The sequence below is a fragment of the Dunckerocampus dactyliophorus genome, chromosome 18 (genome assembly GCF_027744805.1).
Source record: "Dunckerocampus dactyliophorus isolate RoL2022-P2 chromosome 18, RoL_Ddac_1.1, whole genome shotgun sequence".
In the NCBI taxonomy this organism is placed as follows: Eukaryota; Metazoa; Chordata; class Actinopteri; order Syngnathiformes; family Syngnathidae; genus Dunckerocampus; species Dunckerocampus dactyliophorus.
The window spans coordinates 15,029,097-15,051,939 of NC_072836.1; the positions used below are offsets into that span (position 1 = coordinate 15,029,097).

The window sequence follows — 22,843 nt, forward strand, 5'->3', positions numbered from 1 at the left end:
AGAAGAGACAGCACAAGCTCAAGGGCTAATTTGCCTCAAGACAAAAGTGGCACAGAGCGACAACGAAAGAGAGAGACTCGAAGGAATTATGAGGCTGTTCAATTCCGACAAAGGCATGTGGAAGATGAAGACAGCGATGAATGACTTTTCTGGTAGGCTACTGTTTAACTCGTCATGTTACACGCACTGTTCGGCACAGTTTGGAAATAAACATTTATTTAATTAAAAGACTAAAAAATAAATTCTGTGTAACAGTCTGCGTGCTAATAATCCCATGTTACAACATGGACAACTCTGGTTTATAGACGGTTTGTGACCTATATATTTACAAATCTTTTTCCCCCATGTAAATTTAGTGGGTGATAGTTTGGAAATTAGAGTACATTTACGAGACAATACCCACCGCAGGCTGTCCAGAAAAAAAACAAAAACAGAGAACTCTCCCAATGCTACTGTGTGAGTCTTATGTCTAATATATAATATAGTTATTATGTCTACCATATTGGGTAATACGAGTGTAAAGGTGACTATAGGGGTGTTAGTTCATGTGTAGAGGGCTCTAATAATGTGAAAAACTGTATTTAGAAGGTTGTAAACAGGTTTTCTATGCTCAAATTATGAAAATATTCCATCACGGGAAATTCACTTATCAAATATAATTTCCTTATAAATAAGAAAACCTGGAATCGCAATTTACGCAGGATTACTGTATTTGTTGCGTAGATAGTAAATTGTAACTGCCAGAGGCCTTACCTGGCTTTGAAAGTAAATCATTAGTATAATAAATATTTCTCTACATTGAACTAAATTTGTACATGAGTTTTTCATACTACATATTTACATTTTAGCATTGGAGATTTTTACAGTAAAAACACCAACCTACTCGGATGTTAGGGTTTAGTGTGATTTTAGGTGTTAATACACTACGTCAAAAATGAAAAAATAACTGCAGTCACACATGTGAGGCTGTACTGAAAACCACCCGAGACAAGATAAACAGTTTTTAAAAGGTGAAATATAAAAGGTCAACAAAAAAGTACGCAAAACCGCTAAATCCTACCCTGGACTCCACAGGGCTAACACAGCAGCTCCTTGGCAAGCATTGGGACGATGCCTCACTGGAATGAACACCTTTCTCAGCCCTCAGCATATCACATTGAAATGAGTTCCGTTTTCCCAAACAAGCTGTTGGGGAAAAGCGGTAAGCTCTAAGCAAGCAAGGTGCCACACTGAAGGCAGGAAGAAGGTTGCAGATGGATGGAAGGAGTTAATCAGGAGAGTGATGGTGACGGCATGACTAGCACGCACATACAAATATATTCAAGTGACCCCCCTTGTCTATAAATGTCAGCTGAGGAGGAAGGACTGGATGAAACATCCCTCATTTTGGTCAAATGGGCATGCTAATTATAGGCCCAGGTCCCCAGTGGACCAGAGACATGGACAAAAGTGTGAGAGCTATAGATAAAAGACGCTTGCGTCTGTGATCAAGGCTTCATGTGGTGGGAACTGAGGGAATTTATTTTGATATATGGTAATCCAAAAGGTGCAATTTAGAATTTCAAGGTTTGAGGGCTCGACCTCTGCAGAGTACCACAACGTTAACTACATGTTGAAATAAAGCCCTGGATAGAACAATCCATGAAGACGACGGGAAATTCTGGTTATTTTCGCTCATTTTTCCTGGAAAATTTTCAAATGACAGGTATGGACCTCATGGCTTTTCTCCTGAAGCATAATGATCCCATTTGCCATATAAATGCTGTATTACCACACTGCTTGTAGGGGGTATCGGATGTGGGCACTGATAAATATATAAAAATGTGGGTGCTCGCAGTTATGTTGAGCAGGGCAAGTGGCATCATGTGACTAAATATAAAAGGTAGGATGAGCAGAGGTCAGGTCCCAAAATAGTAAAAGTAGTGAACAATTTGAGTATTCCAAATATGTATTACATGTACACTAGAGATTCAGGTTCAAAACAGAGTATACAGTATTAGTGTGCCCACTATTAAATCTATCACATCTTGGACATACATTAAAAATTAGCAATAATATTTGTGGCATGCCATGACATGGCAACTCTGCTTCTTAACACAACTCATACGCACAAACAGTGGTGTGAGAAAGTGTTTGCCCCCCTCCTGATTTCTTATTTATTTGCATGTTTGTCACACTTAAATGTTTCAGATCAAACAAATGTAAATATCAGTCAATGACAACTATCTGAACACAAAATGCAGTTAAAAAAATAAAAAATCCAAACCTACACAAACCTATACCTTAGTTGAGATCTATCAGTCTGGAAAAAGTTATAAAGCCATTCTAAAGCTTTGGGACTCCAGCGAACCACAGTGAGAGCCATTATCCACAAATGGCGAAAACATGGAACAGTGGTGAACCTTCCCAGGAGTGGCCGGCCAACCAAAATTACCCCAAGAGTGCATGACTCCACCATAAGAACGACACTGGGCAAAAATGGCCTGCATTGCAGAGTTCCAAGACGAAACCACTGCTGAACAAAAAGAATATGAAGGCTTGTCTCAATTTTCAAACATCTTGATGATCACCAAGACCTTTGGGAAAATACTCTGTGGTCTGACGAGACAAAAGTTGATCTTTTTGGAAGGTGAGTGTCCAATTACATCCGGCGTAAAAGTAACACCGCATTTCAGAAAAATAACTTCATACCAACGGTAAAATAGGGTGGTGGTAGTGTGATTGTCTCGGGCCGTTTTACTGCTTCAGGACCTGGAAGACTTGCTGTGATAAATGGAACCATTAATTCTTTTGTCTACCAAAATCCGGAAGGAGAATGTTCGACCATCTGTTTGTGACCTTAAGCTGAAACCAAGTTGGGTTCTGCAGCAGGACAATGATCCAAAACACACCAGCAAGTCCACCTCTGAATGGCTGAAGAAAAACTAAATGAAGACTTTGGAGTGGCCTTGTCAAAGTCCTGACCTGAATCCTATTGAGATGCTGTGGCATGACCTTAAAAAGGCGCTTCATGCTCCAAAAGCCCTCCAATGTGGCTGAATTACAACAATTCTGCAAAGATGAGTGAGCCAAAATTCCTCCACAGTGCTGTAAGAGACTCATTGCAAGTTAGCAAATGCTTGACTGCAGTTGTTGCAGTTGTGTTGTCATTGACTAATATTTAAATTAGTTTGATGATCTGAAACATTTAAGTGTGACAAACATGCAAAAAAAATCAGGAAGGGGGCAAACACTTTTTCACACCACTGTACCACAAACGACTTGGCCGCGCATTATAACACGTGTTCATCAATATAGTGAGATTATAGACGTGCAGTCACATCTACATTATCCTTAAAATCAGCAGGAGCCCAGGAAACATTATGAAAGTTTTTTTCACCCGTGCACGTTATAAGACGCAGACACACGTGTCTTCCGCTCTATAAGAGAAAACCAAAACCCCCGAGTCAATAACTTCAATTGAAAAATATGATATAATGTTGCACGTTCCTTATGACACAAACCAGAAATGTCAGTTCCACCAGCCCACAAACACTGAGTCAAAGTTTTTGAAAATATCCAGTCTGGCTATTACAGAATGTATTACCTACCATAATGTCTGCTGTTTTAGGTAATAGGAGTGTAAAGATGACTATAGGGGTGTTATTTTGTGTTTACAGAATAATGTAAAAAATAACCTTTTAAAAGATCATAAACAGGTTTTCTATGCTCAAAGTACAAAAAGTATTCCAGTTAATATTGAATCCTACTTCGGGGGAATACACTTTTTCGTGGTCTGGTGTGCAACCAATTAACCGCAATAAACGAGGGATTAGTGTATTTTCAAAATGTGCCAAGGGCCAGTAAAAATCAACCATGGGCCACAAATGGCCCCCAGTCCACACTTTGGATACCCTTGGTCTATGAGCACGCACTACAGACATGTACATGTACACAAAACAGTGGTGACAGGATTGACAGGAACTTGGGAATTATGAATGACGCCCCCGATTTACGAGACTATACCTCGGCAAGCTGTATAGGATTACTGTAACTCCGTGCATAGGCTTTGCTTTTTCTTAGGCTTTTTGCAGCTTTTCGGCAACAGTAATGTTTAAAAAGTCGCCACTCAATTTAATGGTGTAATGAAAAATCAGGATACTTTCATTTCTTAAAAAAAAAAAAAAACAACAGGACGCCCAGGACAGGACATGTCCTGTGAAAACAGGATGTTTGGTCACCCTATGTAAAAAAAAAAAAACTACTAAAATGTAAAATATCAAAAACTCCTCAATTTCTGCATCAGAGGTCTTCTATAACAACATCTGAGAGGTGAAAAACGTGTTGTTGCATTTTTTCCTGTTTTTGGGTTTAGCTGGCCGCTACACAAACCTCGTGTGTATCGTCTCGTCTCGTGAGCCGAGTGTATCGTGACACTCCTGCTCATAATGTACTTTGTTCATTTGTCTATGCAGTGAAGAACAATTACTGTAACTGCTCTTCCACTAGGTGGCAGAAGATACATAATTAACCTGTTAATCTGTTGCCGTTCACTCTACTGAAGAAGTCGTAGCGCTTGGTGGAGTGCTGTGACACTTTTCTCATGTAAAATGAATATCTTAGCTTAAAAAAGGTTGGGAAACATACTCATAAACACTTGCACACACACACAAGCACACGCAAGAAAGGTAACCCACACTTGCACTCAGGACGCCCATGAAAACAAGCAATAAACAAAGACACCTTGATAACACGCACATCCCAGTTTAGTGTCCACAACACCACAATTCCCAAAAGTCCACAAATACTGGGGAAATCCCTCTTCACTGGTGCGCTGCATTCAAGCACATTTTCCCACCACTGTGCAGCAGGAGCGAGCAGGCGGAAAGAAAGAGAGAGAGCAGAGCAGAGCAGCAAACAGCAGCAGTAATGATGAATCACATGATCACCTGCAAGGCTTTTCATTTAGAGTTACCTCGAGAGCAGGCGGAGGCGGGGGGTCTTCCCCTTCCTTCCCCCATCCTCCTGTCCTCCACCCCTCCATCACTCTCGACACAGCAGATGTCTGCTGAAACGCAGTAGCTCCCAACACTGTAGACACACGGAGGCACCATCTGGGCCGGAACACAGCTCCTCTCCAGATTGGGCAGTGTGTATGTGTGAATGTATATCACAGAACGCTAAAATCAGAGTTACCGTGTGCTGTTTGTAAATGTGCACATTAGCGAAAGAACGTGTCTCGGCCGACAGAAGGCATCTCGTGCATTGATGATACACCTGGGTGCCTTTAGTCATGTTTGTTTGGATCGCGTGCCGCCGTTCTGAGGCAGGTCTGCAGCAGGTGGGACACCGTTCAACAGCACTGTTTCAACAATCAGCTAAGTGGAGCCCCAGACGCCGTAACTCAACAGTTGCTCTTGCACAACATTCTAACAACACCCCAAAGAGCAACATCTCAGACAAGTTTATCTATTAGCATGGCTTTTGCACATGACACAATATGCACAGTACTGTGATAAAGTTCGAGGCCACCATTATTACGTTAGTTGTAGCAATGCAGTGATCAAAGTTCACGCTGGAGTTGGTGCTAGACTGGCCCCCACTGGCCTGTGCTTACACTGAGCATTGGGGTCACGGCAGGTTTGCTTGTCCCATCACTTCTATTCTGCATTTTTATTGTTTCACTTATTCATTTTGCTCGCAAATTCCCTTTTTTAATGCACGTCATAACCCACTACTGCATATTTTGATAGCCACTGTCCTATATTTTCTCTCATTAGTTTGGGGACCACTTCCTGGTTCATGGAGGGAGACAGATGACTAGGGTTGGGCACCGAGTCTCGAGCATCGATGGGAACCGGGAGTAACATTCCGATTCTCTCGAGATCGTTCAAAGGTTTTTATTTCGATTCCTGGTTTCGAGAAATAGCCGGCGAGCAGCAGCCAAGAAGAAGCGGCTAACAAGTTTAGCTTTAACTTCATAATAAAAGAGTGGTCGGCTCAGCGAAACATTTTCAACACAATATCATGCAAAGGAGCGTGCACGATCAACACGATTAAAGTTCACATATTCATGGTGTAGAAATAACAGTACCTCGTCTTTGATGCACGACTTCAAACTTCCTCCAAGCAAAATCAGGTAAGTCCAACACAATAAATGACGTTTGTTTCATGCCAATGTAACCAAGGGTTTCAGGATGCTAGCTGATGTGGAAGTTGGGTGGAAATAAAGGACGTGCGCTACGGCTAGGCAAGTTTATTTACTTGCACAGTACATCTCTGTTCACAATCGTCAAGGGACCTTTCTCAATCCACACAATACGCTTATGGCCTTCAAAATAAGAGCGATTTGGACTATATCCTGTTTAATTGTGTTAACAAATAAGGGTGTCATACAAAATGTCGACACTAGTGACACAAAAGGTGAGAATAAATTCCTGTACACTAATCCACGTTTCTCGGTTCCAGACCTGACTGCAATAAATTAATTTTAGCGAGGTAGGATTCCTTATTTATAAATCCAATATTTTTGTAGTCAGATCATAAAGTCTGTTTACAACCCCGTACATACGGTGCTTAATATTATTAGAGCCCTCTAGACATAAAGTAACACCCCTACAGTCAACTTTACACTCATATTAGCCAATACAGTAGATATAATCAAAGAAAATAAGCCACTTAAGACATACATAAGACTCATGGTAGTGTATGTTTCAATAAATGTCTTCCGGACATTTGGACAGGAAGTGATGTCAGGGCTGTAGACTACAGTTCAATGTCCTTTGATCCCTTACACTGTATTTGCATTTGCGCTTGAAAATGCTTAGGTTAGGCCAAGAATATGTAAAAATGACTTAACAGGCATATTTTTTGACTAATAATGGCCGTAGGCAATCACAAAATAACGGTCATTTTTGAATTACTTAATTGTTGAAAAACCGCGATCGGGTGAGGGCGCGGTGCTCAAACCACAAAGTGGCGAGGAACACCTGTATATGCACCTTTATTCAGATCCTCACTAAATTGAAGAACTTTCCTAATATTTACTGATGACTGACGTGAAAAAGCCGTTAAACAACAAAGCTAGAGGTGGTGTGATACTTTTGCACAGTACTGTAACAGCTCGTATGCACTCTGACAGTTGTGTTTGTGTTTAAAGGGTCCCTGAACACTTGCTTAAATATGTTGTATATTGTTTGTAATGTAATGTTCCACATTGTTCAATTTTCAAAAAATTGCATTTGTAGTTCATGGCACCAGCCATGACCAACTAAGTCTCGCAGTTCAGCCTCATTTCCGGAAGCGATGCCATCGGGGCGCTATCACTCAAGTAAACAAACATGTCGGGAGACAGAGGATGCTTACAGTGATTATAGCAAAGATTTGCACGATGTGTCAATAGTTTGAGGAAGAAGAAACATTTGGAGATGAAATAGAGAACTTGCAGAACACGGACTTAAGTCTTAAGACACGGAGATAAAGATTGGTTGCCCTCAAAACACAGAATAGTACGTGTAAGTTCCTCTGGAGTTGCTTATCCTTCAGTTATTGTTTTAAATCGGCTTCTTCATGAGCGTAAAGTAGGTTTTATAGCCTGTTTGATTGTGTATGTGGCCGAACGTCGAGGATGAATGTGTGCCACCGTCGCCGCCCCCACCCCTTGCAGTAAACATATTGCTGCCAAAAGATGTTTATATAACATGTATAATGCTTGGCAGCCTTGTCGCTATCGTGGAATAGTGTTTAGAAGACATTATGTAAAGAAGAAATGATTTACTCTCTTGTGCCAACTTTAACGTTGTGGTTGTTTGTTTTTGTGTACCAGCGCAACAGCACCCTTTTTCAAAAAGCGTTTATACCGTACTTTCAAGCTAAAAGCTTCTTGTAAAGGTGTTCCTTCGAAGCAGTCATCAGTGAAGTTATCACTGCAAAGAACAGAACTCGAGGTGGGCATTCATTGTTGTCTTAAACCTTCGTCTTTTGGAGAACAAACTTACAGTATCACTCGGATAATATGAACATCCAGCAGCAACATCGTTTTGGCATGACTACTATTTTGATGAACAATATACTGAACCAAAGTGCTACTGTACCTCGAGAAGCGTACTCTGCTTTAGCTGACAGGTGTCACCCCGATGACGTCACTTCCGGAAATGAGGCTGAGCTGTGAGCTAGTTCGTCACGGGTGGCACCATGAACTATAAACGTAATTTTTGCTAATTTTACGCTCGCTTTCAATCATCGAACAACAAACAATAAATAACATATTTAAGCAAAGTTGATTAATCATGTCAGGGAAACAATAATCTGAATTGTGAAAGGCTTTTGTGCACTCGGGTTGTCTTCATCCCCCCAGTTGTCATTTAGACAGACAGGTCGTGAAGGCCGTGGAGATACCGGCCAACCAAAAGGCTTTGGTAAAACGCACAGAGGACAACAGCAGACATCTGGCAGAGACATCACCGCACCCAACGGCAGCATAGCCAGAGAACAAGACACACGTGTGATGACGGGAGGAAAAGAGAGCTCACAGAAAGAGTACGTACTTGATTTCAAAAAAGAACAAAGACAGAAAAGGATGCAGGTTGAGGGTGGTGTGAGCCGGAATAGAACACGTATACAGTACATGTACAGAGTGTAATGTTTAATGTGGTTCTAACCATGGTAAGGAAACTGCACTCCATCGCTCTCATGCTTAATCTTCCTCTCCTGCACACTGGCCAAATGGTGCTGCACTGAAAGGCCAAACAGGGGAGAAGGGAAGAGTTAACAATGGAAGTGGGGAGTTGAGAAGGGGACAGAGAAGGAAAGAAATGGAAAGAGTGAGAGGGGGAAAGAGAGGTGGTAGTTAAAACATTGACAACAGGGGATTCAAGTTATAGAGTTCAACGAGTGTCTATGAAATAGTTACAGCACTACTGCGGCGCTATTAAATGGCAGCTTGTGAGTGGGAGTGACAGTGGGAGAACACATGAAAATACAGTCATTTTCAAAGAACACTCAATAGATATGCATGAGGTCTATTTTCATCCACGGTTATTAAAAAAATGAAGTACAGTGGATCCCCTCACATTTGTGATTCAGCATCAGGGCAAAAAACAACAACAAATAAATACAAAAATCTCAGGAAAATAGGAAAATCTCATTCAGCATAGGTCGTTAATAATGATTAAATAAGTGATAATATAGGTCAAATGTACAGCATACATACACTGTAGTTAAAAAAAGCCCACAATTTGTTTATGTCCGTCTTAATGCTTCACTCAGCTCCAGCTTCCGCAGCCAAACAAATTTTTGCATCTTTAGCACACAGCTATGGTGCATTCAAGGACCGCCGAGCAAAGTGGGAAATGTCAACACTCAACACACAGTGAGGCATAAAGACAAACATGGACATTTGTGGGCTTTCTAACAAGGGTACATGTATACTGGACATTTTTACCTGTGTTATCATGTATTTACAAATTATTAACAACTTACTTCTTGTCATTTTTTTAAATAAAAAAAATCTGTGCATTTTGCGGGGGCGTGAATGCTGAAACACGAATGCGCAAGGGATCCGCCGCCGTATGTGTAACCTTGCTGCGGCTGCAAGGTGCGATTGAAACACAGTGATGAGGGGAGCTGGATGACAAAGTGAAAGGGATAAATGGCGGAAGGTCCACTTCAAGTCAGTTAGTGCCTTTTGTGGTCAAATGAACACCTCTTAATACATGCGTTGAACTTCACAGGAACAGTAGTAGACGATTTAATACTATTGGTGGTGGCGTTTTAAACAATTGGTGTCCACGGCTTTCATACTAATGTTATGGTTTCATTTTTTTGAACGTGCATGCAAGTTACAGTGGAATACATCACATAATTCAATTCACAGTTCCACATGTCCAAAAGGAGTAGGAAGAAGCAAAGCTTATTTCATCCTACCCCCCATTCGTTCCACATCTTGTGCAGTACATTTTATTCACTTCCTGTATTCCATATGGGATTTTTTACATACATAGAATAATGATAAGGTAGTTCAAGACTCTTCTGCCTTGTATTTTGCAAACATCAACTGCTTGTATTGTTTTTTTTTTTAAATTTCGTTCATCTTGGTGCATTGTTTGAGTTCCTTGCTCAATCCGTTCCACAATTTCATTTTGCATACTGAAATGCTGTGGGTTTTTAGCGTTGTTCTCGCATATAAGTGTTTCAAGTTTATTTTTTCCCCTAAGATCATATTCCTCCTCTCTTGCAGAAAAGTATTGTATGACATTTTTGGGAAGCAGTTTGTTAACTTTATGCATTATTCTAGCGGTTTGAAAATGCAATAAATAAGCAAATTTTAATACTATTTGTGATTTTAAAAGTAAGGGATTTGTATGTTCTCTGTAAGCGGCATTATGAATGATCCTCACTGATCTTTTTTGCAGGACATTTAGCGAGTGAAGGTTGCTTTTATAGTTCTTACCCCATATCTCCACACAATAAGTTTCATATGGTAATACCGGAGAACAGTGCGGAGTCATTTTTGATTTACGCTGAAGCCCCTTCGATTTTGTTTCAGCACTCGAGTCTTTTCAATAATAAAATCTTTATTTGCTCACAAAAGTGCTCCAAACCTATCAGATCGTAAAGCCAGCGTACATCCCGCTTTAGTCAGCACACAGATTTTCAAAAGAATTTTGACCTGGACGCTGGGCTTCAAAGCTTGGATTTCCTGTGGTGATTTAGGTGCGTGCTATAAATAAATCTGTGCTCAAAGGCAAAATGACTCTTCATCCTCAGCTTTCTGCAACTGCATGAAGGTTCATGGGCCAAAATAGACAAGTGTTTGAAACTGTTAACACCCTAATTCCCTATAACTTGGCTTTAGCGCCAGTATGATGTTGCGGAAGACAAAACAGCAGTAGATTTTTTAATTTCATTTTTAAGTAAAGTAAGGCTTCTTACATAAAATACATTACTGTCACATGTACTTAACAACCAGTGCCTGCCAATATTTGCTGCAAAGTGTTTTCTCGTTTTGAATGGGTCAGTTCTGAATAGAAAGCCTGTTTACGGCCTTCTAAATACGTTTAACATTATCAGCGCCGTCTAGACGTGAAATAGCACCCCTATAGTCACCTTTCCACTTGTATTACCCAGTGTAGCAGCTATAATAAGAGTAAATCAGCTATTTAGGACATAAATAAGACTAATACTCGTGTGTGTTGCTAGTGGAGCTGAGTGGCGAGCGGACAGGAAGTGATGTCGGGAATTAGGGATCACTGTGCCTGTTTTGAGATAACTCAAACCTGCAATAAAAGCCTGTTGTTTCGGCGATCAAGTCTGCTGCTTGTGTCTCTCACCGGACATTACGGTAACATTAATGACACCTAGTCACCAGTGTAGAACACTAAATATCATGAACAGCGTCTTTGAAAGCATCTTCTGAATGCCTTATATATGTGTTTTAGTTCATTTGGGCAAAAATGTGTAAAGTTTGCTTCAATATGCCTAACTTTTGACAAATAATAGGCCGTATTCAACCAAGAAACAGCATGAATTATTACTTAATATATTTTGGAAAAACCGTGACAGAGTAAAGCCACAAAATTCAAACCGCAAGGGATTAATGGATGACTTTTCACCCTCTTTAGAAGCAGTAGAGGAAGTTGTAAACCCCCTGGTTTATTATGTTAGTTAAATTGTATTAGGACACCACTGTGTTTTAAAGGTTAATATTTATGCAAGTCTTATCCATGGTGTACGTTTCCTTCAGTTTTCATTGTGTGTTATTTTCTACATAAATAAAACCCAATCTTGAATTCATGTGTGTAGTTACTCTGTGAGTGCTTGAAAAATCCTGGCTCGCGGTCGTCTAACATCGCCACGATTGTGTATCAATTATACATTTTTGCTCCAATTTTGTGTAAGTATGCACTTCAAGTATTGTAAAATCTTATGAATTTCTTAGTTATCATTTTATTCACATTATTGAAATATTTAATTTACTATTCTGTTTATCTTGTATTTCATGAAATGTGATAAAAATTAAAAGGCATTGTTTTTGGACAAAATGTGTTTGTTTTCTTTTTTTAATAATAATAATAATAGGCCGCATGGTGGCCTAGTGGTTAGCATGTTGGCCACACAGTCAGGAGATCGGGAAGATCTGGGTTTGAATCTCCGTTGGGCATCTCTGTGTGGAGTTTGCTCCCACATTCCAAAAACATGCATGTTAGGTTAATTGGAGACTCTAAATTGTCCATAGGTATGAATGGTTGTTTGTCTATATGTGCCCTGCGATTGGCTGGCGACCAGTCCCGCCTCTCGGAATGGAATAATAATAATAATAATAATAATAATAATAATGGATTAGATTTTGTAGCGCTTTTCAAGGAACCCAAAGCACTTCACAATGAAGTGAACCCATTATTCATTCACTCCTCAGTCACACACTGGTGGTGGTAACCTACATCTGTAGCCTCAGCTGCCGTGGGGTAGTCTGACAGAAACGTGGCTGCCAATTCTTGCCTACGGCCTCTCCGCCCACCACCAAACATTCATTTGCATTCATACACCAGTGTGGGCAGCAGTGGAGGCAAGGTGGCTCGGGCATCTCGTCCAGATGCCTCCTGGATGCCTCCCTGGTGAGGTGTTCCAGGCAATTCCAGCCGGGAGAAGGCCTTGGGGCAGACCTAGGACATGCTGGAGGGATTATGTCTCACAGCTGGCCTGGGAAAGCCTTGGTGTCCTCCCGGTGGAAGTGGAAGAGGTGGTTGGGGACATCGAAGTCTGGGCTTCCCTATAGATACTGCTGTCCCCGGACCCGGATAAGCGGAGGAAAATGGATGGGTGGATACTCCACCCTACTCCAGGTTATAAAAGAAGTTACTAGGTTCTTTAAATATGGTGCAAAAGATTGTCTTTTCTCAGATAAGACCAAGCATATAAATCATTTTCGAAATGTGGCAAAGATAAGCATCATTTTGGTTTAGTTACCACCATTAACACGTTATTTTTGACAGCCTTCAAGCTAATATATTTTAATATATATAAATGTAATCCATAATAATCTAATCTAATAAAAATCTGACGATTTCAAATGTCTGACTTGAAGTGGACCTCAGAAGCACATCTGCAATGTGTACAGGATCAGGACAGGAATGTTAAAGGGGGATTACCTGCATCGACATCATTGGGCCAACCACTGGACTGTGAGCTGCTGCCGGCCGCTGGCGAACGGCCCGAGTAGAAGACATCATCCACTGGGCTCTCCATCTCACTGTCGTCAATGGACTTGCGCTTGTTCGAGCTGACAAGGAAGGTAAAGGAGGTTGTTTGACTCTTGAGGGACGTAAAGGGATACTTGCTTGGGGACTTTTAAGGATAAATATGAATATTACGTTCAAGTCAGTGTATGCATTTCCTTTCAATGTGCTGTTCTTGTACTACGGTTCAGCCATGGGGGACGAGAAGTAATTTGAGAGCAGATTTTGCTAAAAAATGCTCTCTCTATACAGTACGAGCAACCGCCCACTAGGAACCAAGCACACACGTTATGCGATGCTGGGATACATTCTTCCATGTGTTTGCACATTCTTACAGACACACATCTGTGAGCAATAAACCACGAAAGGGCAGAAAGCATATATAAACAAAGCGCTTCAAATTTGTGTGTGTGACAGCTTGTTTGTGTGGCTTTTGTGCGAGTGTGATGAAGGGATCTGTGTTACATTAGTATCAAGGGAGATGCTGTATGCTGTGTGTGTACCTCCGTGGGAGACTTGCATAAAGCTCCATTTCAGTCCTGCAGCGTAAGATGAGCGGGAGAAGACGACAAGGGGAAAAAACCCCCCCAAAAAACCCACCCAAACACCAGGCAGAATGACGGATGGATTGGTGGGAAAAATGAAAGGAAATGAGAAGGATTAGTGATGAAGAAGGAACAAGGGGAAAGAGAAACCCAGTCATAAAAGCAGAACAGGCAAAGCACAGGACTAAAGTAGAATTCAGAAGTTAAAGAATTTGGAAATGGTGAGTATTAGTACAGCGGTAGTCCACTTCTGAAGATGTTTGTGTACGTAGTCAATAACCACACCAGCACAATATAATTAGCTCCAATTCAATGCAATTTTGAAGCAATTGCAAACTCTTCCTTTTTCGTCTCTTTCTCTGGTTTCTCCTTTTTGCATTTTGACGTTCTAGTTACAAACCGGTAAGAATCCACCGGCACAAAATGCGAATGCTTGTCATTTCTTTTAAGACTTTTAGGAGTGCATGTGTGTGAAAGCCTGTACCTGGTGGAGGGAGTAGAGGTGATGGAACGCCGTCCCAGGGTCACCTGGTTGATGTTGTAGTACCCGGGGCTGTCCAGGTCGGCGAGGGAGAAGTTTGGGCCAGTCGCTGTAGCTACTGGGGCTGCGGAGTGCGAGTGCACACACCAAACACATGTAATTTACCGCTGCACGTAGATGTAAAGGACATCATTTCTTCATTGCTTATTTTATTTTTCAGCATTGTTTATTATACCTTCTGCATTATTTTTATTGCACCATTTATTCTTTATTTTCCATTTTTTATTATCATTTATCTTTTATTTTTATTTACTTTATAGTACTGCCTTCTCTACTGTACGTGTACCGAGTTTTAACCTTTTTATATCATTCTTACGTGTGGTGGGCATTGATTGTGTACAGCAAATTAAGAATATTTTATCTTTATCTTATCTTTATCTTACGTAAACACAGAAAGAAAAACCTTTGATAGTGTAGTAGCATGTGAAAAAAAGATAACATTCTTCCCTTGGGAAGGATTAAAGTATATAAAACAATATTTTTTAACTGAAGAATGGAATGGAAATGGAATGGAAAGTTTGTTATTTCATATTTAGATTTTTTTTAATTCAAGATTTTGATATTACGGATTATTATTATATTTATTGAATATTTTTCGTATATATTTTGTATCATTATGGATGTTTAAATCATTTTTTTTAACGCAATCTACAGTCTGATTTCTTTCAAAAAGTCATAGCAGTTGATGTTCTTCGTGACCTTTTTATTAGTTACAACTGTCTGCTGATTCTCCATATTGCTAAGTGTAGTAAGTTCTCGTATGTGTTAACGTGAACGTATTTCTTTTTCTTTATGAATCTAGTATTGAAGCTATACTGAATAATGATTTTTTTTCCACTGCAGCACCCTGTTCAGCAATGTGGCTGGACAACAAAGCAAAGGGATAATTTATATCAGGTTCTGGATGAACATGTGATACGAGTTAGTGAGGTCAACTCTAAATAGTAATTTATGTCATAAATGTGCATTACTCCTCCCCTCCCAAATTCGCACCAGTTGCTGCCGTGCTGTGCTCAACTCCCGCTGTCAGGGTGTTTGAGCAAAGTGAATGCAGTGCGGTGTGTTACACAAATGATAGGAGGATAGGAGCAGCGTGTCTTTCCGCAGGGATTGACAGGGTAAATTATGGTTGTGACTCACTCTGTGACACACGGACCAGCTCCGCTACGTTCCACACGCCTGAAGTCACAAAGCAGTCCTGGAAACTCAAGTGGCCTGTGTAAAAAAAAAAAAACACAGAAGAGAGTGAGAAAGGGCTGCAGGACACATGTGCAGAATTTGATGCGCGCATAGACAAATGCACACGTATAGCGTACACACTTTTTCGTGTACGTGAACACATGCAGAGAGAAAGTGCAAAAAGGGCTGACACGCGGCCGGTGTCATACAGTGCGAACATGTGTTTTCTATAAGATACAGCAGGCCTTTTGGATTCGACATGTTATTCTTTTCACTTTTGACAGTTCAACACACACAACCAATTAGGCCAAACTAGAGTACATTCCCCATAAGGACAACTCTAAAATGCACTGCATGCATTGAGCGTGAGGAGCAGCGATAGGGTCGCAGTCACACTGAGCTCAACGGCTTGAACATGTCGATTTTTTATGCATTAACACGAATGCAAACTCCATAATTACAGACGATTAATATTAATATATGTAAGCTGATACCAATCATGGCAGCAGATCTTCCCTCCTACTAATGTCAAGCCACATCTCCTCTAATTATTGAACACATTAGGATTTTTTTACTGCGTTCTTTGCCACAAATAAATACTGCTTGTGCAAAATAAGAGAAACACTGCGATATTTGATACAAGGTAAAGAAAAATGCCATATTTATTTTAAACATTTAAACAACAACAACTATAACATGTTCTCCTGCTTTAACAGCAACAATACAATATGGAAAGCTGCGCATTTCTGTGTGAGTATAAGTATTGAAGGAAGGCGCCATACTCCCCTCTATCATATACAGTGCTTTACAGCCAGTGTAAATTGCATACCGTAAATTCCAGTGTATAAGCCGCACCCACTAAATTTAGAGGAAAAAAACATTATTCATTTGTACGTATCAGCTGCACCGGACTATAAGCCGCACATGTCCACGACATAAAATGGCATTAAATGGCATATTGTGGCACGCAAGAGTCCGTGAAGACCAGGTAGCTCTTTATTTTGGAGTCAATCATGTGCATGACAAAATGGATGGATGGATGGATGACGCTGCAATGCTGCTTCTGTCCACCAGAGGGAGCGAGAGGAGCCCAGAGCTCAGAGGGAGGTTGACATCATTGCAGCACCCTGGCAGGCCCTGGCCCCTGGCACCCTTTGCTTGGCTGCAATGCATTACGGGAAAAGTAGTTTTCTTTCATTTTAACTCGTATTGGTACTTGATTGTGTATTTTTAGGTATACCTTTTGAGTGTTAAGTTGCTGTGTGATGAGTTTAGTGTTCTTTGTAAGATGAGTGTTATATCGAGTAATGACCTGCGATTTCAAATGGGTTGACAAGCTCGTTGTGAGCGCACTGAAAGCTCGTGATTGGCTCCTGCCCAAGAAAGAGCTACTGTTTCCTCACTAACTCGCGAGCGGCTCAGTATTTAAACAATCAGTAGTTGTGAAGTAAAGGAGATGTCACATGATTAGAATATAGCTATACATTAGCCGCACCGCTGTGTAAGACCCAGGGTTAAAAGTTTACGAAAAAAGTAGCGGCTTATACACAGGAAATTACGGTATTTACAATTCGAAAGAGAAACTTGAAAATAATTCCAGACTGCGGACATACTGAGCTAGCAAGCTTTGTTGCTCTGCGGAGCACGGTGCAGTTTGATGAGGTCTCACTCGCGCAAAATAGTAGATACCAGCTGTTTGGCTCCCTGGAGGGAGACCCGCAATGTTAGCCGTTGAAAATCTTCGCAGGTCATATAACTTAATGAACGTCTATTCTGATATGCAAATGACACAGTTGTTTATAGACACCGAAATCCTAAAGAAACATCCATCTTTGTACCATAAACGTATAACGTGAACAAATGATGACATAAAAGGTTATTTTAACAAACAATCTCAATCCTTGTCCATTACTTTTACAGTTTTATCCGACATTTGTGTTTGTTTTTTTCTCAATTTTAAGCAGTCCTCATGTTACGACGTTTCGTGGTTACGACGCACTCCCAAAAATTATATACTGTACCAAAAAAAAAAAAAAAAAAAGAAAACTAGTTATGTATCCTTGGCAGAAGAACGTGCAGTCACATGAATCTATACTGAGGAAGGACAATGTCACTTTTGGTTTCTTTAACTTATTTTCCTTCATTCTGTCTCAAAAAGTCAGTGTTTTGCAAGTCTTAAGTCTTTTAACCCAAGTCTCGAGTCAAGTCTGAAGTAAAAACGTGCAAGTCCAAGTCCAGCCAAGACGTGTTGCGTGTCTGTCACACATGCCCAAGTGCCAGCAAGGTAGACAGGCGATTCCGGTGGATACTTACCAAAATAAAGCACAGTGAAACATTTTTATGATGTTTTAAAGTGTTTTCTAATTGTGGTCAGTATGTGTGTAAATAATCTATATACTGTATGTATCTATATAGCATATACTCATATAGCATATTCTTTCATACAATATATTACTTTTATTTTGTAGTGGTGCACTGCCATGATCAATTACATGTTGCGGAAATGATTTGAATACTTTGAATAATACCGGGGACACGTTTTACTCAACACACTCCCTGAAAATCTCAAGTACTTCCGAGCCATGACACTAAAGTCCAAGTGAAGTCCTGAGCCACTGATGTCAAAGTCCAAGTCCAGTTGCAAGTCTTTGATGATGTTGCCACGTCCAATCCAAAGTCATCAAAGTTGTGACTCGAGTCCAAGTCACGTGACTCGAGCGCACACCTCTGGTTAGTCGTGATATAAAATTGCCCTGCTTTACGTGAGAGGCCTCAGTTTCATCAGATTGTGCTGGTGCCGCTAATGTTGTGGTCCGTGTGTAATACGCATCCCATTTATATGTCAGTCCTACGTCCATCTACTCATTTATCTCCTGATTCCCATCTCTCTCTCTTCATTCACTCAAGCACTGTCAGGGTTAACCACAGCGGCGGCAGCCTATGAGGTCAGTGCTCAGCTCGGCAGCAGCCATGTGGTTCCCATCTTCTAATAACGTCAGCGTGATTTATGAGTGGCCCACCGCAATCCCCACACAATCCCCACACTACAGTACCATCAGCTCTCCTTACCATAATAAACCAACCCCACTCTGCTGGGACGCACTCGCTCGCACAAAGGCTTGTATGTCCAATAAGTGTGTTCGCACTGTATCTATACAGACCCATGCTGACACAGCCATTTGAAACCATTTATACAAGCATGCGTTCACTAAATTGGAGACTGCAGTACATAAATGCAAACTTACCATTCGGCGGGGGCTTGACATCTGTCTCCCCTTGCTGGTTGGAGTTGTCTGATTGTCCTGATTGTTCTGAAACAATCACAAAAGTGAAGGAGTCGTGGTTAGAAGGATGGACAAGAGGCTGGAAGCCATCCAAGCGTTGAGAAAGTTACTGTCAAAAAGTCTTTAGATATTCAGAAGGAATTGGGTCCTTCTTAAAGCACAAGGAATAATACCCCCCCGGCCCCAAAAGTAATGAAAAAAAAGCAAGACAAAAGAAGAATGCGAAAGTGATGGATCACAGGCTTGCTGCAGCTAAATATTGAGTCTTATTTCACTTGGTCTTTGGTGTCATATTCATCTTTTGATGTCAAACCCAAATGTTTTAAGTCTGCAGCAAAAATAAAAGGAAATTTGCCTCATTATTACAATACTTTAGGAGGGTAGTGTAGTGGATATACACAATATATAAATTTTTTTATACCAGGGCTGCCCCTTACAGTGGAACCCACTTATCTCGACACCCATCAGACTGGCACACTTATGTCAACATAAGCGATTGTCGACGTAACCGAAAGCAAACACCGCTTGCACATTTATTTGTGACTTTGGCCAGAGATATGAGGAGAATGGGTGATAATAAAGGATTTTTGAAACTGTGTTTTCTTCCATTTGTGCACATTTTTATTTTGATTATTCTGTTTCCATGTGTTATTGTAGGGACGGGAGTATTGTGTAAGGGGTCGGGCTATGGGGGGCAGTGGCATTTGCCTGCCAGCCCAAGAGAGAAGATGAGTAGGCGAGCGAAACTGAAGTGTGGAGTGTGTCTTGCAAACTTTTTCCACCAAGAGCCGGGTACAGCAAAATTAAAGAACGTGGGGGGCCACTTTGATATACTTTGATAGAAAGACCCTTTTCATTTAATCTTTTTCTCTTAACATTGCGGCAGTTTTCTTTTTTCTTCTTCTCTGTCCCCTCCTGCTCCGGTCCGGCCGCTCCAAATGTGCATAATAACAAGCATCAAAGTCAAATAAGTTCTGTATAACAGGGGAAGTGTATCTCACACTTTTCCTGCTGGCAGAGTAAATCTGTTGAGCACTTGAGGGCATTTAGATCTACAATTCTATCTGCCTTAAAGGCTGGACAGGACACAGGGGGAAAAAAAACAAACAAAAAAAAAAACATTGGGCCATTTTGCTATATTTTTCCAATTTTTGCTGTTTTTTTTTAGTGTTTAATTTTACTTTTACAATGTGCTGCGGGACAAAAATAAACAAGTCATGGGCTGCAAATGGCCCCTGGTTTATGCCAATAAAAGGCTGCTTTGTCATGCTGTTATTCCTCTGACATTACAAAATTTGATTAATTTCATTTTTATTAGTTTATTGATATTAATATTTAGCAAAATAATATACATTTTAAATAATTTAATAAAAAAAAAAAATTGTTGCATGTCATGACTATAGTGACGATACATTTTTCCTCCGGTGGCTAACAAAAAAAAAAACAACTCATGACTCGGTCTCCGTTTGTTTCTCATTGAGTGAGCATCATCAACTTGAGTGAGGGCGTTCATCCGAAACGTTTTGTGTAAGCCCTTCTTGTAGGACTGCTAGATAACCCACACCACGGGGCCAATGGACGGTGGACGAGTGCCAGCACTTGGATATGGAAGGCAAAAATTGCATTCAAGAAAAAAGCTTGTAGCAATTCAGAATTGGTCAGGACGTATGGGAAGTCCGCATTAGTGATGTTACAATTTACCATTGTTTTCTGTATTTTAAACTATAATTATTCTCTATAAGTGTATGTTCTGTTAATATTTTGGGGGTAACTGGAACAGATTAATTGGTTTTACATGATTTCTTATTGGTAAAAATTGCTGCTTTGTCAGACCAAAACCAAGGTTTCGTTGGATTCCATTTCTGGGAATTGAAGCATTCAAGGCCTGAGCCGTCAAGGGATAAATGTGACATTTATATTTTGGGCATTGTTTGGATTGTATTAACTATTTTTGTGAAGGTCTGGGTCATTTTAAGTTATGTGGCCCCAAGAACCCTGGCCTTCTCCAATGCTGGCATGTAAGATGAGGGATGATAGTAAAAATGTATATTTTTATGGGCTTGTGGGAATTTGCCTGGAGTATATCTGTGTGTTTATGTGAAATTGTATCAGGACATGCGGGAGAGGGCTGCCCTACTTCATGGCGCCTTCTGGAGCTTTATGGTCTTTACCATTCACGCCCATTAGCACACAGAACTGAGGCATTGACGCCTTCCAGGGCCAAGAGGGGACAATTTGGCGCAGACCAGAATATGGCCCCTTGCAGCCGGGACTAAAAGTTCTCAAAACCCAAATGAGTTTAGGTGGCGTTGGTGCTGTGCTTGCCAGCACACTGCTGCACCATTCACTGTGGCGGCCCGTCAAGGGAACAAAAAAAAGACACCTCATGGCTCTGGGTCAGGAGAGAAGACATGAGAGGCCCAGTTAGAGATTCAATTTTGACAACTATGCCCTCCTTCAGTGAAACTCAGAGTCCATCTTCAAGCATTATTTCTCATTTCCTATCACCCTCTGTTTCTTTATATGTCGTGCTGTCGCTCTGCAGAGTCCTGGCAGCCATCTTAGCGCTTGGCAGCCATCTTAGCTTTGGCGGTACCCGTGCATTCCTGGTAGCTGACGGCACCCCCAAACCAATACACACACACTTGCAAGTGCACTGTTTTTTGTTTCATACAGACCCAATAGTCTTAAAGATAAAAACCTACGCCAGAGTATATGTAGTGTTAATGGAGTGCAGCGGGATGCTTGACTTGCAGTCCTGTGAGGGCCATGTTGCCCACTGTAAAAGTTTAATGAAACTCAGTGTGTCCCACATACTCGTATAACACGAGGAAGGACAGGGGCAGGAGAGGAAAGGGATCATTTAGGGATCATCCTGACAAGGCCGAATATTCAATTTCCAAACTCCATGTCCGCCGAAAAACCGCCAAAAACCAGTGCCGAGTTGTCATGACAACAGGAACGGCTCTGTTGGTACCGAGTGAATGCGTCAGTATTCGAGTCAGTTAGTTGCCAGCATGCAAATAGCTCATGATAACATAAATTGTGCACTTTTTGTTATGAGTACTAGTATTACACGGCAGCAGTTTACATGCATTTAAAGCCAATCCATTTGAAATTAAACATATTTAAATCATTCAGATAGTGTCCCGTTATATTGAGACCAATGGTACGTGGTGCTAAGTCAGACATTTGACTTCAACAAAAATCAAATCATCTTCAAAAAACATCTCTCAATTCTGGTATTTGTTCCATGAAATTTATTCCCAACCGTCTATGAACAGATTTTGTGGCGCGTCCCTTGATTGCACTGCTTCTAGCGGTGTATGTCTACAGTATGCTAAGATTTTTGGGGTTTTCAGCTTCTGTGTGTTGCCATGTCATTGTAATCTGCCCAGGGCCTTCAGAATCAGTAGTGCTGGCCCATGTCACTTACACACTACAGTATATTAGCAATGGGGCAGTTTACCACGTTAATCAGATTTCAGATTCGCCTCGTCGAGCAGCAAGCTGGCCTACAATAATGGTAGCATTTTTCCATCCTCTGATTGGTTGAACAAAGCAAAAAAACCCTGTTCAACAAATAGTCTGTAGCGATCTGGAAAGGAGGATGGCTTTTGTCAATAATCAGCATCTCTAGTGAGTATGGTGTATTTTATTTACATTTTTTAATGTTTTTGTCATGTTATTAGATAAATATTGATTCTCAACTACACCAGATGATGTTGTAGTGTAACGGTTTGGAGTTGTCTGACACTTGATACATTTGGCGAAGTGACAAATTCACAGGCAGCTGGTGGAAGTTACATAATGCTCAAAATTAGTAGCAGAAATGCAACTCATACGTATCGGTGACGATGTATTCGTAGATAAACAGTTAACTGCGAATTCTTCCAAGTCCGAGTCCATGGTTCTCGCCCGGAAAAGGGTGGAGTGCTGTCTCCTGGTCAGGGATTAGATCCTGCCACAAGTAGAGGAGTTTAAGTACCTTGAGGTCTTGTTCACGAGTGACGGAAGGATGGAATGAGAGATCGACCGGCGAATTGGTGCGTTTGGATTCGTCTGCAGTGATGCAGACTC

The 22,843-nt window shown here is 40.9% G+C and overlaps 1 protein-coding gene across 19 annotated transcripts in view; it reads right to left on the reverse strand.

The window, feature by feature from the left end:
- Positions 1-22,843, reverse strand: part of nfixb (nuclear factor I/Xb) — a 213,468-nt gene that overhangs the window by 31,362 nt on the left and 159,263 nt on the right. For 16 of the 19 annotated variants that reach the window (XM_054758685.1, XM_054758673.1, XM_054758678.1 and 13 more), the window contains 6 exons: positions 18,725-18,790; positions 15,441-15,515; positions 14,244-14,364; positions 13,718-13,753; positions 13,128-13,258; positions 8,640-8,714 (listed from right to left, as the gene is read on the reverse strand). In XM_054758685.1, the coding sequence (XP_054614660.1) occupies positions 8,640-8,714; positions 13,128-13,258; positions 13,718-13,753; positions 14,244-14,364; positions 15,441-15,515; positions 18,725-18,790 (504 nt within the window). The remainder of the gene's footprint in view (positions 1-8,639; positions 8,715-13,127; positions 13,259-13,717; positions 13,754-14,243; positions 14,365-15,440; positions 15,516-18,724; positions 18,791-22,843) is intronic. The other 3 variants (XM_054758677.1, XM_054758694.1, XM_054758681.1) reach the window with 1 other exon arrangement.